The 26,997-nt window shown below is 40.1% G+C and overlaps 1 protein-coding gene across 1 annotated transcript; it reads right to left on the bottom strand.

Annotated features, from left to right (window-relative positions):
• Positions 1 to 26,508, bottom strand: nr2f5 (nuclear receptor subfamily 2, group F, member 5). Its single transcript, XM_028012828.1, has 4 exons — positions 24,889 to 26,508; positions 12,421 to 12,701; positions 10,004 to 10,250; positions 1 to 3,755 (listed from the first exon to the last, which is right to left on the bottom strand). The coding sequence occupies exons 1-4, from the start codon at positions 25,253 to 25,255 to the stop codon at positions 3,436 to 3,438; spliced, it is 1,215 nt and encodes a 404-aa protein (XP_027868629.1). The 5' UTR covers positions 25,256 to 26,508; the 3' UTR covers positions 1 to 3,435.
• Between the last annotated feature and the right edge of the window lie 489 nt (positions 26,509 to 26,997).

Here is a 26,997-nt window from a genome sequence, read left to right on the forward strand (position 1 = left end):
TTAGTGTGAACAAAACTTTATTTCAATTATTGGATAATCAATATTTCCAAACAAAAGCAAAAAGGGATAAAAACAAACTCTTAGAAACTTTCTGTGGATTTATTTACCAACACAACTTTCTCAGGTCCCTGATGGCTTTTCCAATACTGATGCTTGTCGTCAATACTACGGTGTCGTGTTGGTAATGTGACATAAACAAAGTTTTTCCAACAAAAGGACAAAGGAAAAATAATAAAAACTTAAAGTATTCCTACATTAAACACAGTCCTAAGTCCCACAGGGATAGTGTTGCAACATAGACTGAGGTTTTCAGAGGTTAGTGATACATTACTCCACATGATAAGCTCAAATGACATGAGTTTAGGGGCTTTTCCCTACACAACAATATCACCCGGAAGTGGAAAAATAACTTGCATGATGTCAAAAAATTAAAAGTGCTGTTGATGTCGAAGCAAAAAAATTCTATCGTGAGTAGTTCTTTTTTTAATATCTAATTATTGCATAAAGATAATCCACATATACATGTCTTTTTTGAAAATGCACGTTCCATTTCAGCATCATGTGAGCTTCTTTCCACTCCTGACAGAACATAATACCTGTTATAACAGGTAACGAGAGATTATGGCACAGTCATAAGATAAATGCTCAGTGACAAATCTTTGTTCTAAGGCAAGTACAGCTAATTCTGTAAATTGCCCCCCAGACACTCACTTCCTGCCTAAAGTCTAAAAGGTCCAATACTGACAATCATTACAAAAAAAGAAAAACACACATCTATGATGATCAGTGGTGTGGCTGCCTCCTGTGGCAGCATCAGTGAGGGAGTTCTAGTGAATCGTTTAAAGAAGTAAATATGTATTTTCATCAAATGGGTACAGGGCAGAAACATTCCACCAGTGCTGAGATTTAACAAGTGTGAATAAGTGTCAAGTCTGACAAGATCTCAATGCAAGTGCCAAAGCTTTAATTTATGTTGTTTATTTTTATTTTATTTTATAAAATGATTCGCTTAACCTCAGAATCCAAACAATTATAGTCAAATTAAAGACAAACCAAAAAGTTACATTTGCTTTTTTAACTGACATAAATTTATTCCAAACTAAATGTATGTCTGCTTTGGCACAGGTTGCTCCCAAGTGTAAAACTTGTTGGGTTTGTGTTTTTGTTCTTGTGCTAATGCTGAGGGCTCTGGCTGTTCTGCTGACTCCCTGATGCCAATCCGCTCCTAGGGTTTCCCTATTCATCCATGCCTACTTCTATTTATCACTCAGTCAGTTACTTTTGCATATTTTTCCTGTTCCTTATGGGAGTTCAGTTTGTAAAAAAAAAAATGCTTACATAAATATAGATTTGTTGTAGCTTTTGGTGCAAATGTTTGTGTAGAAATCACAGCGTTCAGTGCATATTTCCGTATTTGAGGATAAAATGTGGATACTTTTATGAGTGCGCCAAAGATTTAACAGCTGACTTAATCAAAACATTGGTCAGGTTGCAGTCAGTTGGAGCCACTCCAAGTATTCACCAGGCCAGGTGAGAGAAACATCAATGCTGACAGAAAATCTGCAAAGTTTAAAATGAGATTAAAGTTTCCAAATGGATGCTTAAATTTTGGAAAAGTGGCACATCTATGCTCTCTATGTGACTATCTTAGAAATGGTGCATCATTTTGTTGTCATGTCCAAAAAATCCCTGGCAATCTTGGTTATCAAACTGTGAATCAGATGCATCAAAGGATGATGATAAAATATTAGTTTTTCTTACCATGGCAAGAAACACAATGCAGGTAAATAACACTGTAAATGGGCAAAACACCCCAAACACTGAGGTAATACTTGGTATTTAGATTACAGGAACATTCTGTGATGAGATTTTACCAACATTTATGAGAAAACTGGGTTAAAACAAGTTGTTCATGTTTGACTTTTCATGCAGGAACCAATTGAAGGTGGTCATGATGAAGAATAGTAGTGGAATTGCTCCTTTTTTGTGAGTTAAAAATATAGTAAAGGTTTTGAGAACAACAAATGGATTTTAAAGAACTGCTATGGTTAAAATAATTCAGTGCCTGTGTTTAAAGACTGTTCAGGGTAGGATTATCCAGGTTGTAAGTATTTCAGATTTTTAACTAAAGACGGTCGAATGCAATGTATATCACTTAAAAATGGTGACCTGTAAGCTGCAAATTGCAATCCAATGTCACCAATAGTTTCTCAGAACTTCATTGAAGAACCTGTGGGTCAAGCTTGTTTCTTCTGTCTCCATTTACAATATTTCAAACAAATCAAAACAAAACAAGTCAATATGTGTGGTAGCAGGAATGCCACTATGCATATCTTTTCATATAAACCCCTCCTGACTGCAACCTGACAGGATTTCAAATATAAAAAAATCATCAATATTTCGAGATATCTTGGGACATGATCCCATAATACCCCTGAATTTAATAATGACGTTTTCATTTTCTGAAACTTTCAGAAATGGTTTTGAAAACATTTGAAAGAATATGTCATCTAACCAAACCAAATAAACTATCTGCAACTTCTTAATGGAAAATATTCATTGGAGTCACATAACTCCAAGATACAGAATATTACTTTAAATATATGACGGTCAAAGTGTGCACCAAAAGACCTAAACACACACATAAAGAGGCCGGTGGAAGACAACTTCCTTTCTTCTCCATGAAAATCTGGGTACGATGTGATCAAAACTGCAAATGGTCAAAGTGACAATGGAGCAGAACAACCAGAACCCAATACTGACATGTCTGCTAGTCTGACCCCCCACACACCCCTAGAAACCTGAGCTTTTTAATTCAGTGAACCCAAAGATGCCTTAGATGCCAATGAATCAATGATATACTATACATATGGACACAATCACGAGTTATCTTTCCATACAAACAGTGCTAAAACAACACACAATATAACGTCATCTGCAAAAGTTCAAGACATTTTGGCATTTGTCTTCTTTTAATGGCTTCTGGTTTGCTTTTCAAAATTTAGTAAATACACACTCAGACCTCGCGCTCTTGGCTGCAGAGTTCGAATGGCATAGTCCCTGCTCAGGTTCAGCCATGCTCTGTAAATGCAGGCATAGCACCAAGAGTTAGGCAAACGTTTGCACAGTTTTATAACTGACATCTGAAGTGCGTCCATCAGACCTGCTGGTGAACTGTGCAGCAACTTGTCCAGCTCATGCCACGTCTCAAAATGAAAGACTGCACACTATCAGCTTGGGGACTTTGAGAGGCCATTGAGTCTCTGTATCGGCAATGACGAACGATTGGCTGGCTTGTGTAACCGGGATGGTAACGTTTCAAGAGTCTCAAGGGTGGAATGGTGAGGAAGATGCTTCCTCGGGGAAAGCTGAAAAGTGGACTGCGGACAAGGAAGGGAAGGAAAGAAGGATGAGCTTCTCCTGTGTTGCGCAGCCTCAGGGTCCGTTCTCATTGTAGTGGAGGGAAAGTGGCCGCTCGCGCTGCACTGTGGGCATGTAGGGCCAGTTGTAGCTGGAGCCAGAGAGCAGCATATCTCGAAGCAATGTCTCAATGGGCGTCTTGCCCACCAGTCGCACGAAAAACAGCTGCTCGATGACCGGCGAGGAGACGATACGCAGGGAGGGCAGGCGGAGGAGCAGGCGGCCGAATCGGTTCGGCTGGCTGGGATACTGGTTCCTCACATATTCCTCCAGAGCACACTGGGACTTCTCCTGGATGCTCTCCACATGGGCGACATCAGACAACCCCATGGCATCTGGAGGAAGGAAGGAACATTTATAATGGTTTGATTAAAGAGAGAACCAAACTCCTCATGACAGTAAGAAGCCACTCTGGATTAACTGGTTTGACCCAAAGGCAGCGTGCAAAACAGAAATGATTCAAAGCTTCCAAATGGGAATTGATTTTGGCGTGAGGGTTTAGAGGTTAGAAAAAGAGCTAAAGAAAGAACAAAAACATTCATGTTAACGACAAACACTGAGACTTGTATGGCACGAGTGCCAATCCTGCAACTTTCCGATGCATTCGTTCTCCAACATACCTTCATCCACAATCTGCAAGCTCTGCAAAAGACTAGTAATGAGGTATTCATCTGATTCAGGTGTGTTATCAAAGGATGCATCTGAAAATTGCAGGTAAGTAGCTCTAGAGGACTGGGCTTGGGCACCAATTTGTGGGTCAGTTTACCCACAAATTGATAAAGCACCACTTGCGAGCGCTGGCCAACCAGACAAAGCCAGTGCAAGTTGCTGAAAAGAAAACCAGGATTTTATTTTTGTATTTATTGTTTCACTGTTGATATTGTCAATTCCCTACTAGTTTTAGTCCTAATTAGGAAACAATTTATCCCTTCGAATAACTGTTTGTCTCTACAGTGCAAGATAACCAAGAGGAACCTCAAAGCTCTGTTTTTGGACGACTGTTTGAGACTATTTTATGAAACTTTTTACATATATGTAGCAATTTTACTAATTTGTCAACTCAGACATCTCAAAAGAAAAGAATGAGTGGTAAGTTTTTTTTAGGTTATTTCATCTTTTCCATTAACTGTGTTGAAAAACTGTGGTTTCACAGTGTTGCGGCCTTTCTTGTTGAAAGGTGATGATTCCCTTTTTGTTTCTGTAAACACATAAATATATTGCTTGCTTTCCTTTGGTTTTCATTGATATGTGACTGTGAGACTTTTGTTCACAGTATTTGTCTGTCTGGATGTAAAGCTGTGGACATACCATTCAAAACTAACCAAAATGACATAATCCACAATTAAATCTGGTTGACTAAGTCAGAGTTACTATCAAAGGCATCCTAAAGCGAGAGGCTCAAGGTAAGATGCCCAAACCTTATAATAAAAATCAAGTCCTTACTTCAGAGATACTCATCTACCTCAACCCTGTGGTCTGAAATCACTTCCTTCCCAGCCTGGGTTTCTGTTTTGCTTCCAAGCCCATCAGACCTTCCCTCTAATTCACCCCCGCCTCCAGCTGAATCTCACACAAACTGAGAGAGTGCGTAACACCGTGAGATATTTTTTGCACCCTCAGCGTGGAGGGAAGAGCAAAGGGATTAAAGCAAAGGAGGTCAGAAAAGTGTGAAGTCTAAACAAAGACACATTTTACTGTTCTCTGCCGCATACTGTACATTTTGTACGCTCTGGCCCCTGAGTGAACCCACATTCGGCAGACAGGTACTCGATGAGGGCAATTTATTCTCAAGCTTTTACGTGAAAGCACTGGCCTGTAAGCTTTAACCCGTCGCCTTGCATCACAGGTCCGCTTCGTCATCACAGGCTTTGATCTGTCCCCCGTGTAAACCCTGTCCTGCTGCGCCTCGGTTCCACTCTGGAAAGTATTTAATTTACTCCACATTTTAATCAAGCGTGTCAATGCCTCCCCACCCCCAGCGGACTCTATTCTTATCATTCTCTGAGAATAACTGCCCCCTCTTTGGCTATATTTCCCTCCACACGGGAGGCTGCTGGACGGCGTTGTAGTCAGGATTTTTATTTGGGGTCCTGCGTGACAAAACGGCCAGCGCCTGGTCAGGATTAGCGGAGCTGTCTGCGCAACTGAGACCACTTCGCGTGCCAAAGCGACAGCTCTGTGGGCGCCCTTCCACGCCAAGCACCAACGTGTTCTTTTGTCTCATCCTTGGGCACGCAGCAGATCGGAGGGGGCCAAGGATCAGGGTGGCAGGAATAAAATACCCACTCCCTGATGTGGCTTGATGGGTCGGGACTCCACAGGGGAGCGAAGGGAGTTGCCTCAATTAAAACAAACAGACAATTGGTGATTGTCTGAGCTTGTTAAGATATCCTATGAGTCAGGTTTATTACCATTTTGCAATGCGTCAATTTTTGATGTTTTTGGACAATTTTTTTTAAATCAAAACGTGTGTGCACTTGCATCTGCCAATGGAGGAAAGTCACACAAGATGCTCAAGGCTATAGGGGTTATGTAGGTCACGGCGAATCCTGCGTCTAACTGAAACACGGCATGCATAATTCAAGTCCTGCGGTGGGGGCAGGGGTCTTGGGGCTTGGACTCGCTTGGAGTTTGGGGAGCATGGGAGGTTTGGGGGGTGGGTTTGTGGACGGCTGTTTTCAATAATAGATGGGATCATAAAGGAGAAAGAACTGATGAAAGCAGGGAAGATAGCGGAGAGGTGGATCTGTAGCCACCCACGTACACAAACAGGTTCCAAGGTTTGGAGGAGACGCAGGACGCATCAGGAATGGATCTGACAAGCCGTGCAAGAGGCAAAAAAAAAAAACAGGGAAAATGCAATTAAAATCAGAAAGGAGGAACATCTCAGTGTTGGCTCGTTCACCATCCGTTTCCTCCAGGGTCACATAGCATGATCCTGCAGTGAGGAATCCCAGATGTGACAGGATTCTGGCTTGTCCTGGATCCCTGTGACTGGAGGGATAAACCACAACAGGCTTTGTATGAAAGCGCCATCAAAACAACGAACATCTCAAGGGCTTTTTCAAGACTTAAAGCTGTTGTATCCCTCAGTAGCTCAGTGGTGTGAGAGTCAGCACAGAAAGTGGTGCAGCCTGAGAAATAAACGATGTTGGATGTTTGCAGTTTTACAGTGAAAAACGTTGGAAGTCACGACCTCCTAATGCAATTTGAATACAAAGCTTACTTTTCTTTCTAACTGGATCATGTTTGGGACATTAAGTAAAACACTGGGGGGTTGAAAATACAGCATAGATGAAGCTTTACTGTTTAACATCGTCATCAAATTACAACCAAATTCAACGAGGGCAGAGACCAAGACTGTACTAGCTGCATTTACATATGGAGCCAATAAGACGGTGTGTGCTGCGGCGCTGCAGGTCAGCTCCCGGTCAGCCTCCGTGGAGGTGAAGAGGTTGTGGATTAAGTGCAGCTTTTTTCCACAGTTTAAGCACTGCTGTCTGCTTTGGAAGTCTTGTTTTCTCACCGCGTTTCCAGTCCTTTGCTACAACCGTTTCCGCTGTAGCTCAAAACAAAGATTTGATGGTTTGCATATTTTAGTATTGCATAATAAAGGACTTTTAGGGATAGAGGAAAACAGATCAACACTTTTTTACCATGCATATTTTTTAATATGTCAATAATGTTGAGGTAATGCACACACAGGTCCAACATAGAACGTACTGTGATTATGTTTTCTTAAATATGTCTCAGTTTGGACATGATTACAGGATTTCCAACTTTAAACTGGAACATAGAAAAGTTAAGATTGGATGCAAGTTTCAGTTCAGTTAATTTTATTTATTATATCAAAATTAGTTCTAAGAACCACTGGAATCACCCTAATTAATTACTTTGAAATTAATCTTTACTAGTCTGTTGACAATGTGCTGCATATCTAAAACATTGTGGGGAACAAATAATCAGTTTGTAGTGTATTTATTTTTCCTTTACAAGACATTACAAACTAAACTGTGCCACTTCTGCACATTTTCACACATTGAAACCAGAAACTTCCAATCCATTAAAATGGGATTTTGTACAATGCAGCTGCAAGTCGTTTGGGTTAGCTCTCTGCCAGTTTTGCATAACTATGAAGTTATGCAAAACTTCATAATGATTTGGAGCTGCCATGGCTGCTCCTCTGATCGATGCTGTTCTGGTCAGTGCAGGTGGACGTCCATGTCTTGGTAGGTCTGCAGGTGGTCCATCCTCTCTCCGTGCTCACATGATGGATTAAACTGAGCTCTGGGAGACGTTCACAGCTTGGGATGTTGTTTCAGAGCCAAACCCAGTTTTAAATGGAACCAGAACGTTCTCTCTGGCCTGTTTGCTTGATCTTCATGATGTTGGTTGTTCTCTGACGTTCTTTAATCAGAGACAACCCTCTGATTAAAGAAGGGTTGATGACTCAATGCAGTTAAAACGATGGATTACGGCCAAAATAGATAGAAAAAATGAGTTCAAGAACATTTCTGGGCTTAAACAGTCAAAAATGTGGTAGAAAAAACTTTTGAGATTAATTTTAGAAAGGTTCTAGAAAGAATGTAGAAATTATTGAGTTTCAAAAGTGAAAAACTTTAAACTTTTGAAACTCCAAAATTTCCATGATTTTTCTAGAAAATGTCTGATTTTAATTTAAGTTTTTTGGCAGAAATGCACGCCCTTTTTTCCTATTCGTAATGGCCCTAATTCACCATCGTCAAGAACAGAACTGTATTTAATGATCAGGGAAGTTTTCAAAACCATATAGGGGCATGATGAATTGCTATTATATGCCACATTTAGTTTTTTATAAAAACCTTTAGCTCTTGTCCGTCAACTGCAACGTTAAACTAGCTTTTCACAAGGAGTTTCCTCTTTGCTAAGTTTAACCTTGAGAAACGCTTCAGACTGTCCGGTTCTTAAACTCACGTTAAGTTGTTGTGATTAAGACACGAATAGACCGATCAGCAGAACCTGCTCCAAAGCATTCCCATTAGCCAGCCGCTAATTCCCTCTAAACTTACTCACACTAGAAAGGTTGTGTTTTTGTTGACATCGGAATCGACCTTTAACCCTCCGTGAGTCTGTGAACCACAAACAAATCCGAGCCATATGGTCACAGCCGTGAAAGATGGCGCGGTGCACGGCGTGAGTTTAGCCATCTGCACTGGCAACGTGACATTAAAACCAGGCATCACTGTAAAACAAGAACGTTATAAACTCGCAGCGACGACACGCGGCCTTTTTATTTAAATGATGGGACGGTGTAATATGGTAATCTTTGCATTTTCAGCCGACACCATCTGGATGTCTAATCTCCTCCAAATGTGCTGGATGTGAATCTTTCATTGCTCAACATTCAGATATTTACAGTGTTTTTCTGCGTTTCCAGCCATGTTCTGGATCAAACTTCATCTGCAGAGACGAAACAGCATTTATTATATCTGACATGCAGTTACATTTTTGTAAATGTATTTTCTCAAACTAGAAATGGTGTTTTAATGGTGCAAATCTATTACTTATAGTTAAAAATACTTTAAAATTAATACTTTAATGGATTAATTATGACTATGCTTAATTTCAATAAACTGGGCTGAGCTGTGTTGAATAGGAAACTGATTTTGCATAAATTGGGTGAAATTTTAATATACATGTCAACAGGGCTGGATTTAGGGGAATGTGTACCCTGGACTTCAGGAATTGATGCCCTTTCTGTTTTTTATCTTATTAAAAAAATTGCTGTTGCACATTTTAAAGTGAGCTTTAGCTAATCATCACCAGGGTAATGATTAGGCCTGTCACCATAACAAATCCTGTTGGACGATAAATTGTCCCAGACGTTTTTGCAATAAATGATAATATTGTTGTTTTGAGATCATTTTCAAGTAACATAACGGTAGCTACATAATAATGCAAAAAAATATTCTCAAATATCAATAACTTTAAATTCTAAAGAGCATTTAACACTGGAACTGGAAGACATTTGAAATATCCAAGCTAAATAAATAAAACAACAGAAACAACAAATAAAATGAATTATAAAGTAAATAAAACTGTCCTTCAAAAAAGGAACCAGTTGAGACCAATAAACCAGAGTCAGGACTTTTGTCCGTTTTTGGTAGGAAGAGAGAAAAGAGAAAAATAATAAATCATGCAAATGAAAATTATTGAGTTCATTTTAATTCATCATGCAATTAATTGGTTTATTTCTTAGTGCGGCAGGTCAAGTAATGACTGCAAATTAGTCTGGCCTAAATGACAACCTTTTCCATTTCACATTAAATTATGTAAATTAAACAAAAAGAGTGAATCATTGTCCTCATATCATGGACATGGGAGCTAAAATCTTGAATAGAAAGTAACTTTACCTTCATCTAAATCTAATCTGTCCAGTAAAATGTCAGGAAATTAGTGATGAAGATCCTAATGGACGACTTCAACCTTCTAAAGTAGAAGACATTTAGTTTCTTTCCCCTCAAATTAAGATGTTTTCTGATGTTTTCAAACCTACTGACCTAAAATCTTACCACTAAAATCTGGGGAACTGATCCGAACTCACCTGACGTGAAGAGCACGATGGACTTGAGGCAGGAGTATTCGGCCGTGTCGACCTGCAGGGCCTTCAGCTTCTCCACCTGCTCCTGGAAGACGCGGATGTGGTCCATGAAGGCCACGACGCGCTCGGCGGACATGGGCGAGGCGTGGAGGCCGGCGGCCGCCAACAGGGGCGCCACATGGAGCGGCATGGAGCACTGGGCGGCGTTCAGGACGAAGAGCTCGCTCCACGACATGCGCAGCAGCGCCACCTAGTACAGGAACACAGAATGGATGGGAAGGTTCTGAAAATTCAGACCAGATTTAGTCCAACCATGTGAGCTTTATTCTTTTATTCATAAACTATCAGCATAACTTCAATGCTGATTACAAAAGCATCAAAATGTTGCTCACCTGCACGTTGAAGGTAAACAGCATTGATGAACTCAGATAGAAAAACTGCAATTTAATCCATTTAAACTCTGAACTGAACAAGCTGCTGGGACGTCCTGAGTCGAATTTACATTTGTTAAAAATGGAAATTGTTGAGCGTCAATTGATGAGTGGGTTCTGACCCATGACTGTGGTGCTGATGATATCTGCACTGCAGATATCATCAGCAGAATGTGAAAGAGGCTCAACATGCAAAGGTCTTAAACTAACCAACTAAGAATCTGTTTCTAAGGAGAAAAATCTTCTTTTTGGATAAAATTTTGGTCACTATCATAGTTTAGATTATCATAGTTGGTTTTCAACTTAAAAATACTCACTTAAGTCTAAATCTTAAACTTGAGATTTAGACTTAAATCTAACTCCTATATCTTGCTGAGCAAATTTAAAGCTAAATTTAAAGTCTAAATAAAAAACATAAAACTGAAACATACTTGTTCAAATTCATAATCCTGACTTTATTTTCGATCATTTCCATGAACTTTAAGTAAGACTGAAGTGACACTCTGAAAGCTGACAGACATTTCTTCCTTTCATGGGAGATGATCCGGTTTTTCTTAACGCACAATAAAGGACAAGCTGAAGTTCATTCAGATAGTTTAATCAGGGCTGTGACTGAGATACTTTCAGACACAACCCTGATACTTAAGACATAAACTAAGATAATATCTGAATCACGTTTTCTCAGGATTCTCCTGTTTAAATGTACGCCGCAGTCCAAATAGCGTTTGAGGAGAAAGGACTCATCCCTTCCCACCTGCTGAGCCCCACAGAGTTTGAGGTTTTATTTCCTTGCATTCACTTCTGTCTGTTATAAATCTCATTTTAAAATGTTGTAGTTGGTTTTTATCAGCCGGATTCACAGACAGATCTTTCAATCAGCTTGTAAACTAAAAGTTTACAAAATAGTCAAGGAAATTAGCATTTTATCTGAATTTCCAAATTTATTGGGAAAAATTACTTTTGGGGAAGCTAAGTGCGCTAAGCGTTTTCAAGTTAGCAAAAGTGCTAAATGAAGAACTAGCGCTGCTATTAGCGGACTTTCAGTTTACCAGGAGTTTAGCCACCACTGGGTGGATTTATTCAAAGAGTCTGGAAATAAATAAATATGAATAAATCAAAAGATTTCATGGTGGTTATATGTGTGTGTATGCATGTGTGTGTTGCAAACATCACCATATTTGTATTTTTTATTGAATTTGTATTGTATTTCTTACATTACACTGTTTCTGGAGTTGGCTCTTTTTGACTATAATCTCACCGTACATGAATATAGGGACAATAAATTCATTAATTCATTCATAAAAACTAAAATGTTAATTCTTTTTTGAAGTGTAGCTTTATTATAACTGACCTGTAAGAGTTGCCAAAGTTGCTGACAACAGTTTTTGGAACACATATAAGAGCTGATGGTCTAAAAAAGACAATATGAACTGAAAATTGAATCCAAACAGAGAGTATAAAACGTTGTAAACTGGTCTAAATGAAACTGTTATCAGAAACATTCACCCTGAGCGAAAGCAAACGTTGTTACTGTCGTAATATTTAATGGTTTCATTAATGTTCTGTTTTCAGCAGCAGGATGAATTCATCATAACATGACTACCAAATGTCCAAATGAATATTTATAGGTACAACAGTTACTCTGAGCCAGCAGCATAAATCTGCATGAGGAGGATCAATTTCAGGTCGGTCCACACTCAGCGCCGCGAGGTTCTGCCAACAGAATCCTTTTTACACGCTGCTAAGTGACACTCAACGCAGATGTAGAGGAAAATATTATCTTTTCATTTATTTATCCGCTCATTTCTTTTTCAAAGTGGCGGGAGATAAATGAGTTGTCAGATTTCTTCTTGAGAAGGTGAGATCTAATGATTTCTTCCTGGAATCTCCGGGCATTTTCCGTCTGAATGACGAGAATAAAAGCTGGAAGCGGCTCAGCAATGAGAACAGGCTGTGTCCGATCGTTTTTCTTTCTCTCATCAGGCTCACCTGATCCATGAGCTGCAGGTCGGGAAAGAAGGGGATGTTCTTGGCCCACTCCACGGCGCTGAACAGCAGCCGAGCCGCCAGCTCGCAGATGTTCTCGATGCCCATCAGGTTGTTTCCCTGCATGCACTGGGCCCCGTAGCGGGACGTGGGGTAGGGCTCGGCGCGCAGCAGCAGGGAGATGAAGCCCGACAGGTAAGGCTGGCTGTTGTACGGGTCGGAACCGTTGGTCAGGTACTGACCCGGGCTGCTCTGGGAGTTCGATGTGCGTCCTCTCTGTACAGCTGTCCAAAAACACACAAACACAGGAGGCTGCATGAGTTTTACAAACGTTTCCCATGAGACAAACTAACTTACAAGTAACTTTTCAGCAGCATATTGGAGCTGCTGAAAAGCTCCAATATGCTGCTGGATTTTATATTGATGAAAAAGTTTAAGTTTCACGGGCAGATTACACTGAAAAAAATGTTTCTTTGAACCAACTTCAAAAAATGACTAACTTGTTACAGTTAATTGTGTTAGTTTTGCTCAAGCTATAATTCTGATTTCATTTTTTTAGTGCACTGAAAAAAGAGAATGAAGATCCAAGTTTAAAAAATTTAGTTAATTTGTTTTTTGTAATCAAATTCAGTTTGTCAAAATTACTTTATTTACAACAACTTAATACACTTAACATATTTACATGGATAAACTTAATTTGGTTACTTTTAGCAAATTTACTTTTTTAAGTTGGATCAACTGTTTTCTTTTTCAGTGTACCAAGTAATGTTAGTCTGGTTTATAGTGCAAATATCTTAATAAACTTTAAAAACGAATAAACTAACTTACAAATAACTAATCACCTAGATATAGAAACTTGTTTTAAATCAATATTTCCTTAATATTGATGAAAAAGTTCCAGTTCCACCGGCAGATTACACTGAAAAAATGATTATTCGGATTTCTGAATTTTTCAAATCAGAGTTATAGCTTGAGAAACTCATAAAATTAGTTGTAATAAATTGGAGTCAATTTTTAAAGTTGACTCCATTTCTTGAACTCCAAAAAGGTTCAAGAAAGCATTTTTTCAGTGTACTTGACTTATAAAAGGAAAACTCTCTTTTTAGTGACATAATCTGCCAGTGGAACTGCTACTTTTTCATCAATATTAAAAAATTATTGACTTAAATCTAACTCCTACACCTAGCTGAAAAGTTACTTGTAAGTTAGTTTAGTTTTTTTTTTAAGTGTGCCAAGATATTTCTTCCAGAAACTAGATTAAAATACTCTGTCAGACTTTGTGTTTTTGCAGAGAACGTGAAAGAGAGTGTATCTGCAAAACGAAGCGAGCCCTGAAAGCCTAAGTGAAGGTAGAAGCAGAGGAATAAAGCAGCAAATTGGGCATAAAAAATGTGTCGGGCTGCAGAAGGAGGTCGAGGGGCAAAAAACATTTCTCCAACTCTTAAATGTGTCAGCGCTCGTCTCTTCAGCGGCCCAGCCAAGGCCATTCCCCACTGCTGTTGTGCATCAATGAGTAATGACAAGCAGCAGCTGTTAAAGATATAACACTTCTTCACACCTACATATGTTATGCACTCGCACATGAATACATGTAGCACACACACAAACACACACGCAGTCCCCTTGTATTGGCAAATGGCTGAGCCTGAAGCGAACGGGGCACACAGAGGTCAAGCTCTCCAACAAACACACGTCCCAACCCCCCGCGGGCGAGGAGTGATGATGCGGTGAGCGCTCAAAGGCCCATTTGGAAAACACCTGTTCAGGCATCCCCACTGTCTGACTAATAACTCCATCTACTGTTACACGGAGCAAGTGTGAGAGGGGAGAAAGGCAATGAAAATGCAAAGAGGAGCCATGTGTGAGGGGGTGAAAATGAGGTAAAAGGCTGGAATAGTGAAATAAGGTAGAGAGAGAAAGGTGATAAGTCGAGAAAAGAAAGATTGAGGGCAAAAAGAGGGCTGGAGGAAAAGGTGAAATATGGAGGGAGACAGGTGAAGGCTGGAGAGTGAGTGAGTGAATGGGGGTTTGGAAAATGCTTTTTAAATATCACCTGCAGCCTCACCCACAGCTGCTGCAGCAATCGAATGCACCGTGACGCGTCTGGAGGTCAACTCACTGCGGAGCGCGCTGAAAATGCCTTTAATTTGAGCCTGACGAAAAATACCTCTGCACAAAAGATGCTGACCTCAAAGCACTCGTTTTTCTCTATGAACTGCTTAACCTGTGGTAATCAAGAGGAATGCGCACTCCTCCTGCGAGCTGAAGCTATGAGAAGATGCTGCTTGTCACACAAAAGAACAATTTTCCACTTGATCTCACTGCAACAGCGACAGAAACAAAACTCTGAATGAAATTGTTGCATTTAGTTTTAGATCAGATGTTTTCAGTCACTGCAGAGGGACAGCTGCAGATTTTCATTGTGAATTGAACCTGCTTGTCTTGTAAAGTACTAATATTCACAGAACTAATGGTGTCTGTGGAAGAGTTTGAATGCAAGAAAACATTAAAATACAAAGAAGCTGAAAAACCTCGATGAATTTGACATTTTTCCAAAACTTTGCAGTTTCATGGTAAAATGTCTTGCTCTGCCTTCTTCAGATGCAATAAATCACCATAAAAAGGCAAAAAGGCAACCACAACCTAAATACATCTAATTTACTCCCTAAAAACAACAGTTGTTTTTATCCACCTACATCCATCTGTATGGATGAACAGAACCAGGAAGACGGTTGGCTGGTCCACACCAGCAGGGGGCGCCCTACGACTGCTACAATGTCACGTTTTATAAAATAATACTACATAAAAAGAAAAATCTGCATTTTTAATATTGGTAATACAACAGTAACACCTATAAAAATCCTCAACTCAGCCAGCGTCAGACAGTAAGAACGAAAAGTTCAGATATTTATTAAAAAGGCAAATGTCCTTATAAGTTGTATTAATATGTAAATCCCAATTCATGTTTATCTCTAAAGTCCATTAGGTTCATATGTGCTCACTTTGTGATTACTTTCTGGTTGTTAACCATATTAATGTTAAGGTTTCTGTTATAATGTGAATCTAGGAAAATCATATTTTTATGGTGCAAGTTCAAACAATAGCTGGTCTCAAGAGTTTTACAAAATGCAACAGGATTATTGTTTTAGTCTGCATGAGGGAGAGGCTGATCATGTGTAATGGATCGGACCCGGTATGGTTCAGTCGGTGGTTCTGATCGTGTGCAGCAGCAGCCACCAGACAACAAGTTTTCATGGGTTCCCTTAAATATATAATCTCAGTAAAAGTGACTAGCTGTAATAAAATATGTGTTTGACAAAGTTTCTGTGTTGAAGTAAGTATTTCACTTTGTGTCCAGATTGAGCTGGTTTAGCACCAGAGCTAATGCTAAGGTCAAAATTTAGCAAAAAAGCTAACAATCTGAACTTCTTCACCTGGAGGCAAATGTTGCCAATTTATCAACTTTGTCTTTATGTTTAGCAAGTATTCAGACTCCTCTAGCATTGCTTTATTGCTAGTAAGCAGCTAGAAACAAATGTAGCATCTTTTTCTAGTGATCCTGGAGCCTTTTGTGACATGAGAAAAAGTCCCACGGCAAGATGCCCACTTCCACCGTCATCAAAACAACAGCGTCAGTGTCTAATGGATTTGAAACTTTAACTGTTCCTTGTCACAGATAACTCGGAGTTGTCTCCAGAAGATTACAAACCAAACCAGATTTTAAAAAGTTAAACTAAAAACTGAAGGAATGAAATTATGCAAATCATTAAAGAAATGAATATATATATACATATAAATCCTGAGCAACTTTGTTTAAGAGCCTCTTTATTGTTCCTTTTTCCAGTATTAAGCCCAGATAAAAATAGAGGAAGCATCAGAAGCAGGTTTGCTTGTTGCAACACATTCAAGGTATTTTTCACTTTGTGTCTCTCTTTCCTCCTCCCTCCATTACAAAAACATGGCCAGTTGTGCAAATTGGGTGATGATGCAACTTTTAGGACAGCCAATAGCAGCTGACATATCTGAGCTCTCAGGTCTGAAATGTATATTTAGGAAGAAATTGGACAAAGAAATATGATCTAAATGCAGTTATCCTGTTATTTATGAGCTGCTGATTGATTGTATTTCCATTCGATTTTGGAAATGTCAATTGACAAATATTGCCTTTTGTTGAGCATAGAGTCATAAAACAGAATATTATGAAAAGTAACTAATTGATTTGAGTGAATAAAATAACTAATTGATAAAAAATGGATGTAAATAAATGTACTAAGTTAAAGTAAGTATAAGTGTATTTATTCTGACTTATTAAATGTTGTTTAGCAGTTAAACTTGCATGATTTCCACATCTACAACAATAAAATGCACATTTGATGTGCTCTATTTTATTTTTGCTGCATATAAACCACATCTGAATCTTGCTGCATTACCATGATGCAACATTTTAGTGTAATTTAAACAAAGCGAAGGACCAGTAACTCTTCAGGACACGTTGAATGTTTTTCTGACACGTCCAAGTTAGCTGACTTTGTCTCCTAATGTCCTCATGCCACTAGAGGGCACTGTCAAACGAACGTAAACAGATTCTGAAGGGACTGAGTCTCCTTCTTCAGCTGAGAAATCTTAGACTCCTCACTCCTGATTCAAACATTGACAGATATTAATCTGCTCTGGTGTCAATAAGCGGCTAAATCTGTGGACGGCTGCGAATCTGCTGGAGCCACTTGACTCTTCAAAAGCCTCATTGTGGGGGTCACTCGTGCCTGAGAGGCAGAGCGCTCGAGTACGTCTCACTGAAACACATCGCTCTCTGTTATTCCTCGCCTACAGAGATGGACCAAAACACAGGGAAAGAGGGAAAGGAAGCAGGAAAAACTGGGTGATGGAGAAAGAAGGGAGGGGAAGATGACATGACAGAGGGCAGAAAGAGACAGAAACGAGATTAGAAGCAGATGCCAGAGGAGAGAGAAACAGGGAAGCAGGGGGGATGGGACCAGAAGGTACCATAATCTGTTATTCTGCTTTTAAATAACCAAATTCTCTGCAATTAGACAAAAGTTACTGGGCTTGTGAAGTCGAAACAAGCAGTTTAATCCAGAAATATGTCCGGGATGCGGAATCAGGAGGGAAAGTGAACATGGAGACGCTTTGGGACGCACTGCAGCAACACAAAATCTTACAAAGTATTTTTGTTCTAGTTTCAGGTGCAAATATTTTAGCACAATTGACATAAGACAAACTGACTTTAAAGTAACTTTCCAGAAAGATTCTTGTTTTAAGTAAATCATTCCTTAGTAATTAAGAAAAAGTTCTTTACTTAAATTAACTTAAAACTTTGTAAAAAAAAAAAAAAAAGTCTTGTTATTAGTGAAATAATTCACCAATAGAACAAATATTTCATCAATATTAAGGAATTGTTTGCTTATATCAACTGCCTATATCTTACTAAAAAGTTACTTTTAGGTTAGTTTTGTCTTATTTAAAGTGTACTAAGATATTCGCACCAGAAACTAGACCAAAAATACTTGGTAAGATTTTTTTCAGCTGTGACTTTCAAAACGCCGCTTCAGCAAGCGGCAGCTGGCGCAGCGCTGCTGGGTTAGCCTCTGGGTCAGCCAGTCAGTGGAATTACAGCAGCTAAATACAATTAAGGCCTATCAACATTTGGTCCGAAAGGTCAGCACAGATGGAGGAAAACAGACGCATTATGGATTTGGATTATTCTCGGAGTCGGGTTTAATAAAGTGGCTTTTTTCAGCTCTAAAGCCTCGGCTTGTGAGCAAAGCTAAAGCTGCATGATAAGATACAGTGACTGCAGGATGCAAAGAGAAACAATGTGAGAAATCTTTAACATCCTGACTTAAAAGAATAAAAAAAAATTCTGCATGAAAAAGACAGAAAAGTAACTCTATCTGCCTGCAGTGCGTGTGAATGCACATGTGTGATCCAGCTGAGAGGGCAGCCTGTGATGTGACACCGAGGTGATATCCCCACGGCTCTCATAGTTTTATTTTGGCCCTGAACTTTGACCTGCAGGTCAGTGCAGCGGGGCAACGAGAGGCAGAGCGCAGCAGAAAGGAGCCAGTGTGTCAAAGGAGCTGACACAGACACATAACATTAAAGCTTTGGTGGAAATAATCCCAGTTTTCTCTGGTTATGTCAGCTGCTTCTATTAAAATCTGTCTTTTAGATTTATGCAAATTTTACCGAAAAATGAACATCTTATCAGAACCACAGCAGGAAACTGGAAGCCAGAAAACAAACTTACTTCTGTTGAAACAAAATGTTTCAAACTGTGCAGGAACAGACTCCTACATGGTTATTCTGTTGATTTTATACAAACGTTTCTTTCCACCGTTACGCTTAAAAACTTAACAGTTCTTTTTAAAATAAAATTCACTTCAGGACATAGGTGTCCAGAATGAAGCCTGGGGGCCATTTGTGGCCCCTGGTCTGATTTTGTACGGCGCAGGCAGTTAATGCAGATGGAAACTTTTCATTTTTACTTTGAAAAGAAAAAGTGAATTCAGTGTGTTTCCTTCTACTGGAGAGAATCAATCAGGATACGCAAAACGTGATTTTAATCAGATGTTTAAGCTACGCATGAAGGACTAACCAGGAAGTGGAAATATTATTACAGACAAATTCAAATCAACACTAGAAAATATTGGCTAAAGTATAAAGTATTCAAAACCCAAACGTTTTGCATCTTCTGGTGAGAACCACATCCATACAGATCTGCTTTTAATCCATTTATTAAACTTGGCTACATATGTTTCAATACAATTAGCATAAATCTTGTTTTAATTGCTCAGAATTAATACACAATGTTTTATTGTGTTCAATAATAACCTTTAGAAATTCACAAACTGGACCAAAATGAGGCAAACCAGCAAAACATTTTTAAGGTTTTTTAATCTACAATAATTTACACAAACCTACCCGACAAAAAGACAATTTTACCCATTTAATTAAAGTAATATGAAAATAGCACAGTTTATTGTTGAGCATGTAAAAAAGTCCATATTTTGTTTCTTTTTTACATTTTTTCGAGTAACTTTTCTTTCTCTTTTGTTGTTTTGATTTGATGATTTTGGAGAAAAAAAAAATTCTGACACTCCAGCCTTAGGAGCAGAGCCTGGATATTTAGAAAGTTGCCGTTTTAAAGTAGCTTTCAGTTCAAAATGTTTTTTATGAGATACTTTAGAAATGCCAGAGTGAGTGGAGTTTTCTCATTCACGCAGATCCGACCCGACATCCTGCTGCTCAGAAACACACTTCCTCTTCTTTTAATCGGGAACAAAGTGAAAAATCACTGTGATGAAACTTGTAGCTCCATCCACTGGTTCTAAACTACAACCGTAGATTAGGGTGATGGCACAGAGGTCTTCCAACCTCAAAGACTTTGAGCTCTTTGTCAAAATACCAGAGGAAGTATGCAAACTTTGACTGCTCTAATGCCAATAAGAATTTCCCGGTAATGATTCAGAAAATCATAATTTTTATCAAATGTAGATGAAAACAGATAAATAATTTTTTTAATGCAACCTTTTGTCGTCTGTTGAGAAATGCCTGCATCATGCTTCTTAACGGAATGAGACCATTTTTAATCTAACTGACAGCAGCATGAATCATTTTAGATTTTTTGAGAGTTCAAACACTAAATATATCTTAATATGCATTAAAACACACGGCAGACCCCATACTATCACTACAGCAGCAGCTAACATCTACAGCCTCCTTATTTCTGCTTTCAGGACTCCAGCCAATCAGCACAGAGGAAAATCGGTGTTGCTCTTGGATTGGCTGCATTGCAGAAAGCAGCCAATAGGATGTCTAGTAGCATTACAACAAAGGATTTCAGTTTCCTAAGCTTCATTTTCTTTCAAATATTTTAGATATGCTCAGTGTAAAATAAAAATCCGCAAATATTTAACTGTGAACCAGGAATATTGAACACAAAACCCACATTAAGACCACTGTATTTAGGTAATATTTATACTACATATTTTTTACATTATAACTGTAATAATTTATATACTGTAATATCTTGCAGCAGCAGGATTAATTGTTACTTTTTATGTATTTTTATTCTTATTTTTAAGTTTTACTACTCCTTTTAATATCAATTTTATATTAAATTTTTGCACACCATAAAAATTTCATAGTTTCCAAAGTCTAAGCTGGTTTTATTCCTCAGAGGTTCCCTCAAAGATCAAGAAGGGCGTTTTGAAATTCTGTCAGCATCAAATTTATTACGGCAAATATGAAAATATTGCTCGGTCCCAGGCGAGTGATGGAAATATGTAGCAATTTACGGTGCTTCCAGACATTATATGGTCCAAATTAAACCAGGTGTGTTATAAATGTTTTGGTTATTTGTAGAGAATTCAGGGGTTGTGCAAACCAGAAGTCTTAAAATCAAATGAATATTTCAGAAAGAAAGTTTTCTGTACAATTTTACAACCAGCGTTCTTGTCGTTTGAGGACAAATCTTAAAAATGAAGCACCTGCTCAGTAAAAGTGGACTGTCCTGAGTTATCTGTCAGACATGAAGGAGCAATGGCCGCCAGAGACGCGACAGAGCGTAAGTGGAGGTCGTCCCGAGGCGCCGCTGGACGCAGAACGACAGAAACCGACGACAGGACTTCATGTCTGGGAACTTCCTGAATAACCTGCAAACCATCTCACCCTGAAGCTCGTTTACACCTTTTGATTTCCATCAAAAAATCCCCTTTTCCATAAACAATCTGCACCAGACAGTTTCAATCCTAGCATCTTTCTAAATGTAAAATCCTCCTAATTTATACAGACACACATTCTGTGCTGAGTTTCGTCCCAGATGACCGAGCTAAGGAAGATCCCACTGTGTCTACTTTTGTCACATTAGCAGCTCAGAACTTTACAATGAAACTCTGCCCCCCCCTCCCCCACATGTTGCTTCTACTCTGTAACCAGAAGCATTTTCAGCTGAGAGAAATTTAATCATTAACTCTGCAGCAATGTGCTCATGGTTTAACTATTAGAAACTCCCAAATAAGACATTTCTGGGAGAAACGGGTTTTTTATCAACCGAAGCAGAAAAATCAGGATCGCTTGATGGTTAGTCGGATTAGCCAATACATTGTTGGACTTGAACGCTCCCCTGGGATATCCCCCTCCGCCCCCCCGCCTCCTCAACGCTCCACACATTTGGACTTTGACTTCAGTCCGTCCTCTGGTTATGTTTTAGTTTTGGTTGACCTACATTTGCCGCCGCTGTAACGTTCTGTCAGGGTGCAAAGTGGGTCAGGAGTGTTCAGAGTGGGAATTACAGATTTCTGCGCTATAAACAGATGTTGGGTCTGTTTATCATCAGAACACGCCGCTAATTCTACCATCGCCATGTCTGTGGGCGCCAATTCAGGACACACACAGCAGACAGTGTGACCTTATCATGGTGTATAAATGCATGTTCTGTCTTCAATGATTCGTCCTTTCAGAATTAAAACACGCAGTTCACAGGAAGTGTCATGTTGATTCTCTTTGCCGACAGAGAAACAACTGCAGCTTCCACATAGCCGCCTGGCAAAACAACGACTCCACAGCTGCCAGAGCTTCAGACGTTTGATTCCAACCGAAGGGTCTTCCCGTCAACAAAGTCTTAGACAAATGATATGATGTTCTACACGGAAAAGAGGTCAGATGTCCCCTCTGGAGAGAGCGACTTTTAAATCTGCTACCCGTGAAACCTTTAAAAAGTCTTTTCAGGCAGATAAATATTAATTTACTCTGAGCCAGAGTCGTACAAGAGAGATTCACTCACTTACTTTCTGCGAGGGAAAATCTGTAAGTGGAGTCAAACACATGAGATCTTTCTGCACATCTGTGGAAAAATAAATAACATCCACAACAAAACTCTGACTGATCTCGAAAGGTTTTGTAAATTTGTGAAAACGTCTAGCGAGAATCTTCCATTCCTCCATTCAGGTGATGTATGTGAATAAAGCAGAAACAGGAGTGCCGGGCGACCCAGGTGGACGCTGAACAGTCCAGGTCTCTTCCAGGAACCCCAGGAAACAGATACCACCATTAAACATTCATATCAGCTTTCCAGGACTAATCTATTATTCATATCATCCTTAATTTTCCTGTGAAAACAACTAGTCTAGAGTAACACAGGTCATGAAAAGCAACTAGCTGAGATGTATTTGTGTAGAAATGCTTCAGTCAGGAGAGAAACCTGAACATTTCCGCATCTCCCCAAATAAATGTTCAACCCAAATATATTAGTTTAATGATTTTTACACAAATAATTAGGCCTGCTCAGATTAATATCTTCTTATTACTGATGATGATGGACTCGACTCTTTCATTTCCATCATCACAGCACAACACTTCCTGTTAGATTCAGCATAAAATCTGCTTCAGTTGTGATCGTCGGCTGTAACACTGACAGAGCAATCAGTCCTTTATGACACCAAACCTGCAGACCTGCAATGATAAACATGTTGCACAAGTCTAAACATGAACTTAATGTTTTTATTCAAAACAGAAAAGCAATAACTAATATAGCTGCTAATATATGTTGATTATGTGATGTTATGTGTAACATTTATTTATTATTTTTGCTTTTGGTGTAAAGACTAAACCAAAGACATTGAATGAACTCTTGCTAATGAAGTCATCATCAGCTGCTTATTTTGCAGAATGCATTTAGACTGAAGGAGTGAAAATGTTATTCATTCTTTCAGCCAGCTATCTGGCAGCAACAGGTTGGGGAGGGGCTGCACAGATTTACACTTGAGAAAACTCCACTGGCAGTTTTTCCTCTGAAATTTCATTAAAATATTCTACATTTTTTTGAGAGAATTTATTGCACATTTTAAATCATTACTTTTTAAAACCTGGGCATGCTTCACTACCCAGCCCAATGCCGAAAACTGATAAATAATTAAGCAATAATAAAACAGCTGACTAAGGATTTGAGAAATGAAGTTCCGTTTAGATTCCAGAAATAAAAGAAGAACAAAAAGCGTGTCTCAGAGGGAGATTTGCACAAACAGCTCATCCTCTGACAGAACTCCTGGTCATAATCTAAAATGTGACATTTTACGTCTCGTTATTAAACTAAATCAGGAGCAAGAGCAACTTTCTGCAGCCGTAAACACGCATGCGGCGCATCAGGAGATTTCCTCGGGTTCATCCAGTCGGAAAGGAGCATGACCGACTCGGTGTGGCTTGCGGGTTTCTTTACATGCCAGAATGCAGCAGCCTACAGTCCACAGGCAGGCCGAGGCGCAGGAGTTCACTCGCAGGAAGCCTTGAGGGATCCGCTCAGATGTGAGCAGGGCGGGTGTTCCTAACCTGTCCAGAGGTGTTTCCTTCTTTCCTTCTTTCCTTCTTTGTTTTTTACTTCAATAAAGAACAAAGGACGGAGAGGACACGATCTGTCCTTCAGCGTCCACTGGCTAAGTGTCCTTCAGAGGAATTTGCTGCTGTTGACCTTATCCTGTCTCCTGATTACATCTCCATTAAATGCAGAGATATTTAATGAGCTGAGTCTTAAAAGCAGCAGAATGCACATAAATTGCGCACAGTTTGCATGTTTTAATTAGATTTCTGCGTAAATCTGCGCGATTCCATCTTTTTTCTTAACATAAAACTTCCCTCATATGTAGGCAGGAAAATGTAAATTCAAGATTTCGAATTTTGAGATTTAGTCCAAAATATGTGACAAAAATCCAACCAACCGCCGCACAGCAATTAGCAGAGCTCGCTTTGGTCTCATTTTGGTTAAATACGCGCCAGCGCGCGCATCGTGGGCTGGGTGTCGCTGCTTGATGATAATTAATAAGGCGAAGTGCTCCTCTTCACCAACACGTTTCCACTGAACCTCTTTGGCATCAACTGACCCGTTGTTAATCCAACACAATGCAACAAATGTTGCGGCATCCTCTTATAGCTGCTCCCGGTGTCACTGAACAAACAGCATAATTAACGCGCAGAAACAAATGGAGGATTTTACATGAATGCGCCGGATTTGGAGAATGTTTGAGGAATAAGCGGCGAGGAGCCGCAGGTGGGACTGATTATTTACCCACAGAAGCGGTTGGACGCGCGGAACCTTGAAGGCGCTGCGCACCTTTACGCACCGTACGCACCAGAGTTCTGCCTGGTGCTCTTCCAAAATGACATGTGTCTCCTAAAAACTGGAAATGCGTCATGTTTGGACTAAAGTGGACCGATATGTGTCAGTTCGGTTTGGCAGCTGCTCTAGAAATGTCTCAGTTTAGCATTAAAGACGTGAAAATGGTCAGATCTGTCTGAAAGCGTTGCTGCAAATGTGCAAATTAAACCGCAGAAAGCGCCACTTGTCTTTGTTCTTTTGTTAAGTTCTCGACCATAGTGACTAATGAACAGTACGCACAACGTCACGCACAGAAACACGATCCTTTGTGCCCCAAAAATGAAAGAGAATGTCCGGCTTACCTTCTCTCCTCATCCCGACTTTGAGACACTTCTTGAGCCGGCAGTACTGGCACTGGTTCCGGTGGTGCTGGTCGATGGGACAGTCCCGGTTCCCCCGGCATGTGTACGTCAGGTTCCGCCTCACCGAGCGCTTAAAGAAGCTTTTGCATCCCTCGCAGGTGAACTGGCCATAGTGCTTCCCGCTGGACTTGTCCCCGCACACCATGCAGTCCACGTTGGGGAGCTTATCCCCGGAAAGCGCGTCGTTCCCCGGTGTGGAACCGTTAGGAGTCCCCGGTCCCCCGCCGGGCTCCTGGCCGCACATCTGCAGCTGGGAGCCCGGATCTGCAGAAATGTTCTCTGGCCACTGGTTTACTACCATTGCCATGCTATCCCCAAACACTTTGCCTCTGTTTAAATCAGAGAAGAAGTCGGAGGGCGCGGTAGAGATCCGTCCTGACGTCTTGAAGGAAAACAGAAAACAGGAAGGGCGAAAAGGCGCTTCCCTCTGTCCTCAGGGGTCAATGAGAGCTGGTCTGAGCTGAACAGAGTCACTTTTAAAATACGACTTAATGCTTTGTGTAAACATCTATTATAGTACAAAGCAACCGCGGGGAATCAACATGATCGATGTCGAACTGCAGAGCCAACAACTCCCGGAGTTCCTCTCTGCGCAGCGATCCATAAACACGTTGTTCTTCAGAGCGGAACCTCTCGGGAAAGTCAGTCCAACAAGTGAGCAGCTTGGCTGTCAGAGTGAAAACACTGTCAGGAATCCTGTCGGGTGTTTTTATCCTCAACTGGGAGAAAGCTGCACAAACTGCGCAGGCGACAATTATCCCGCAGCTCACACCCTCCGGCTCGATTCTGTTCGGGTGCTATCGATTCTTCAAACACAAATTTAAACTAATTCTGACCACGTGTTTCAGAGCAGGATTCGTTTCGTCCCAGTGGCACAGAGTACGAGTCCAGAAGAGGGAGAGGAGAGGAGAAGAGAGGAGAGGAGAGGAGAGGGGATTCCTGGATCCTCTCCGTCCTGCGCGCAGCGGAGCGAACTGGAAAACGATTTCAGTTTGCGCACAAGTTTTTTTCTTTACCACAGACAGACGGGATTTCCTCCGAGAATTCAGGATGACGGTCCGCTGAGGAGAACCAAACCGAACAACAGATCCAAACAGCAGCGCTGCTCGCCGGGTCGCCCTCAGACTGGGTGTCCTGTCTACCAGAGTCAAAGCTCCAGTTGGAGGAAAGTGTCAGACAGGAGACCTCCCCTGCAGGCGCACCATATAAGGCAATAAAAGCCAAATAAGGAAGCTACTCCTCCCCTCCGTGTGAGGAGAGCGACGTGAGAGGCCGGCCGGGATTGGCCCGAAAAGTCTAGTAAAAACGTCCAGAAGCTCTCTGATTGGGAGATGAGCGACTGGGTCTGATTTGACTGACAGGAGCGGCTTTAGTGGGACACCCCGAACCGAACCGCTCATTCAGAACAGAATGCGCAGATTGTTTGGTTTTATTCTAATAAGTTCTTAGTTAAAACTCTGAACTTGAAAACAGATGAAACCTACGCTGCCCAGCTTGTTCATGAGTCAGGTTTAAACAATAATCCTTCAGGTTTTTCTAGGTTTCTAGGTTTTTCTAGGGGTTTCAGAGTAAAATGACTAGAATTTAAAAAAAAAAATATATATATATATATATATATATATATATATATATGTCTGTATATAAAAATGGGTCCCAGTTTAGTGTTTTAATTCTTATTTTAACTGAAATTTTCGCTCAGATCGGATTTCACACGAAATAGATGAAAAAACCCCGAGGATGAATTTCAGCTCCTTTTACTTAAACGTCCAGATTTTAAATGAGGGGAAAATTCAGGCAGGAACTGAAATTTATACACCACCAGTTTCAGACCGAACGATGAAAGTTCAATTTCTGCAATCACACCTGATCCTGGACGGAAATGAAATCGAGTTTTTTCACGGTGGTGCAAGTTATTCTCCTTATTTTGATTTTATTTTATTTTTTAAAGTTATTAAATTATGTATTTATTTGTTTGTTTACTTGTTTATAGATTTTTTTTAGGTATACGTTATTTCCCATGCAGCGCGTAACAGAAAATATCCAATTTCC

The sequence above is a fragment of the Xiphophorus couchianus genome, chromosome 3 (assembly GCF_001444195.1).
Source record: "Xiphophorus couchianus chromosome 3, X_couchianus-1.0, whole genome shotgun sequence".
In the NCBI taxonomy this organism is placed as follows: domain Eukaryota; kingdom Metazoa; phylum Chordata; class Actinopteri; order Cyprinodontiformes; family Poeciliidae; genus Xiphophorus; species Xiphophorus couchianus.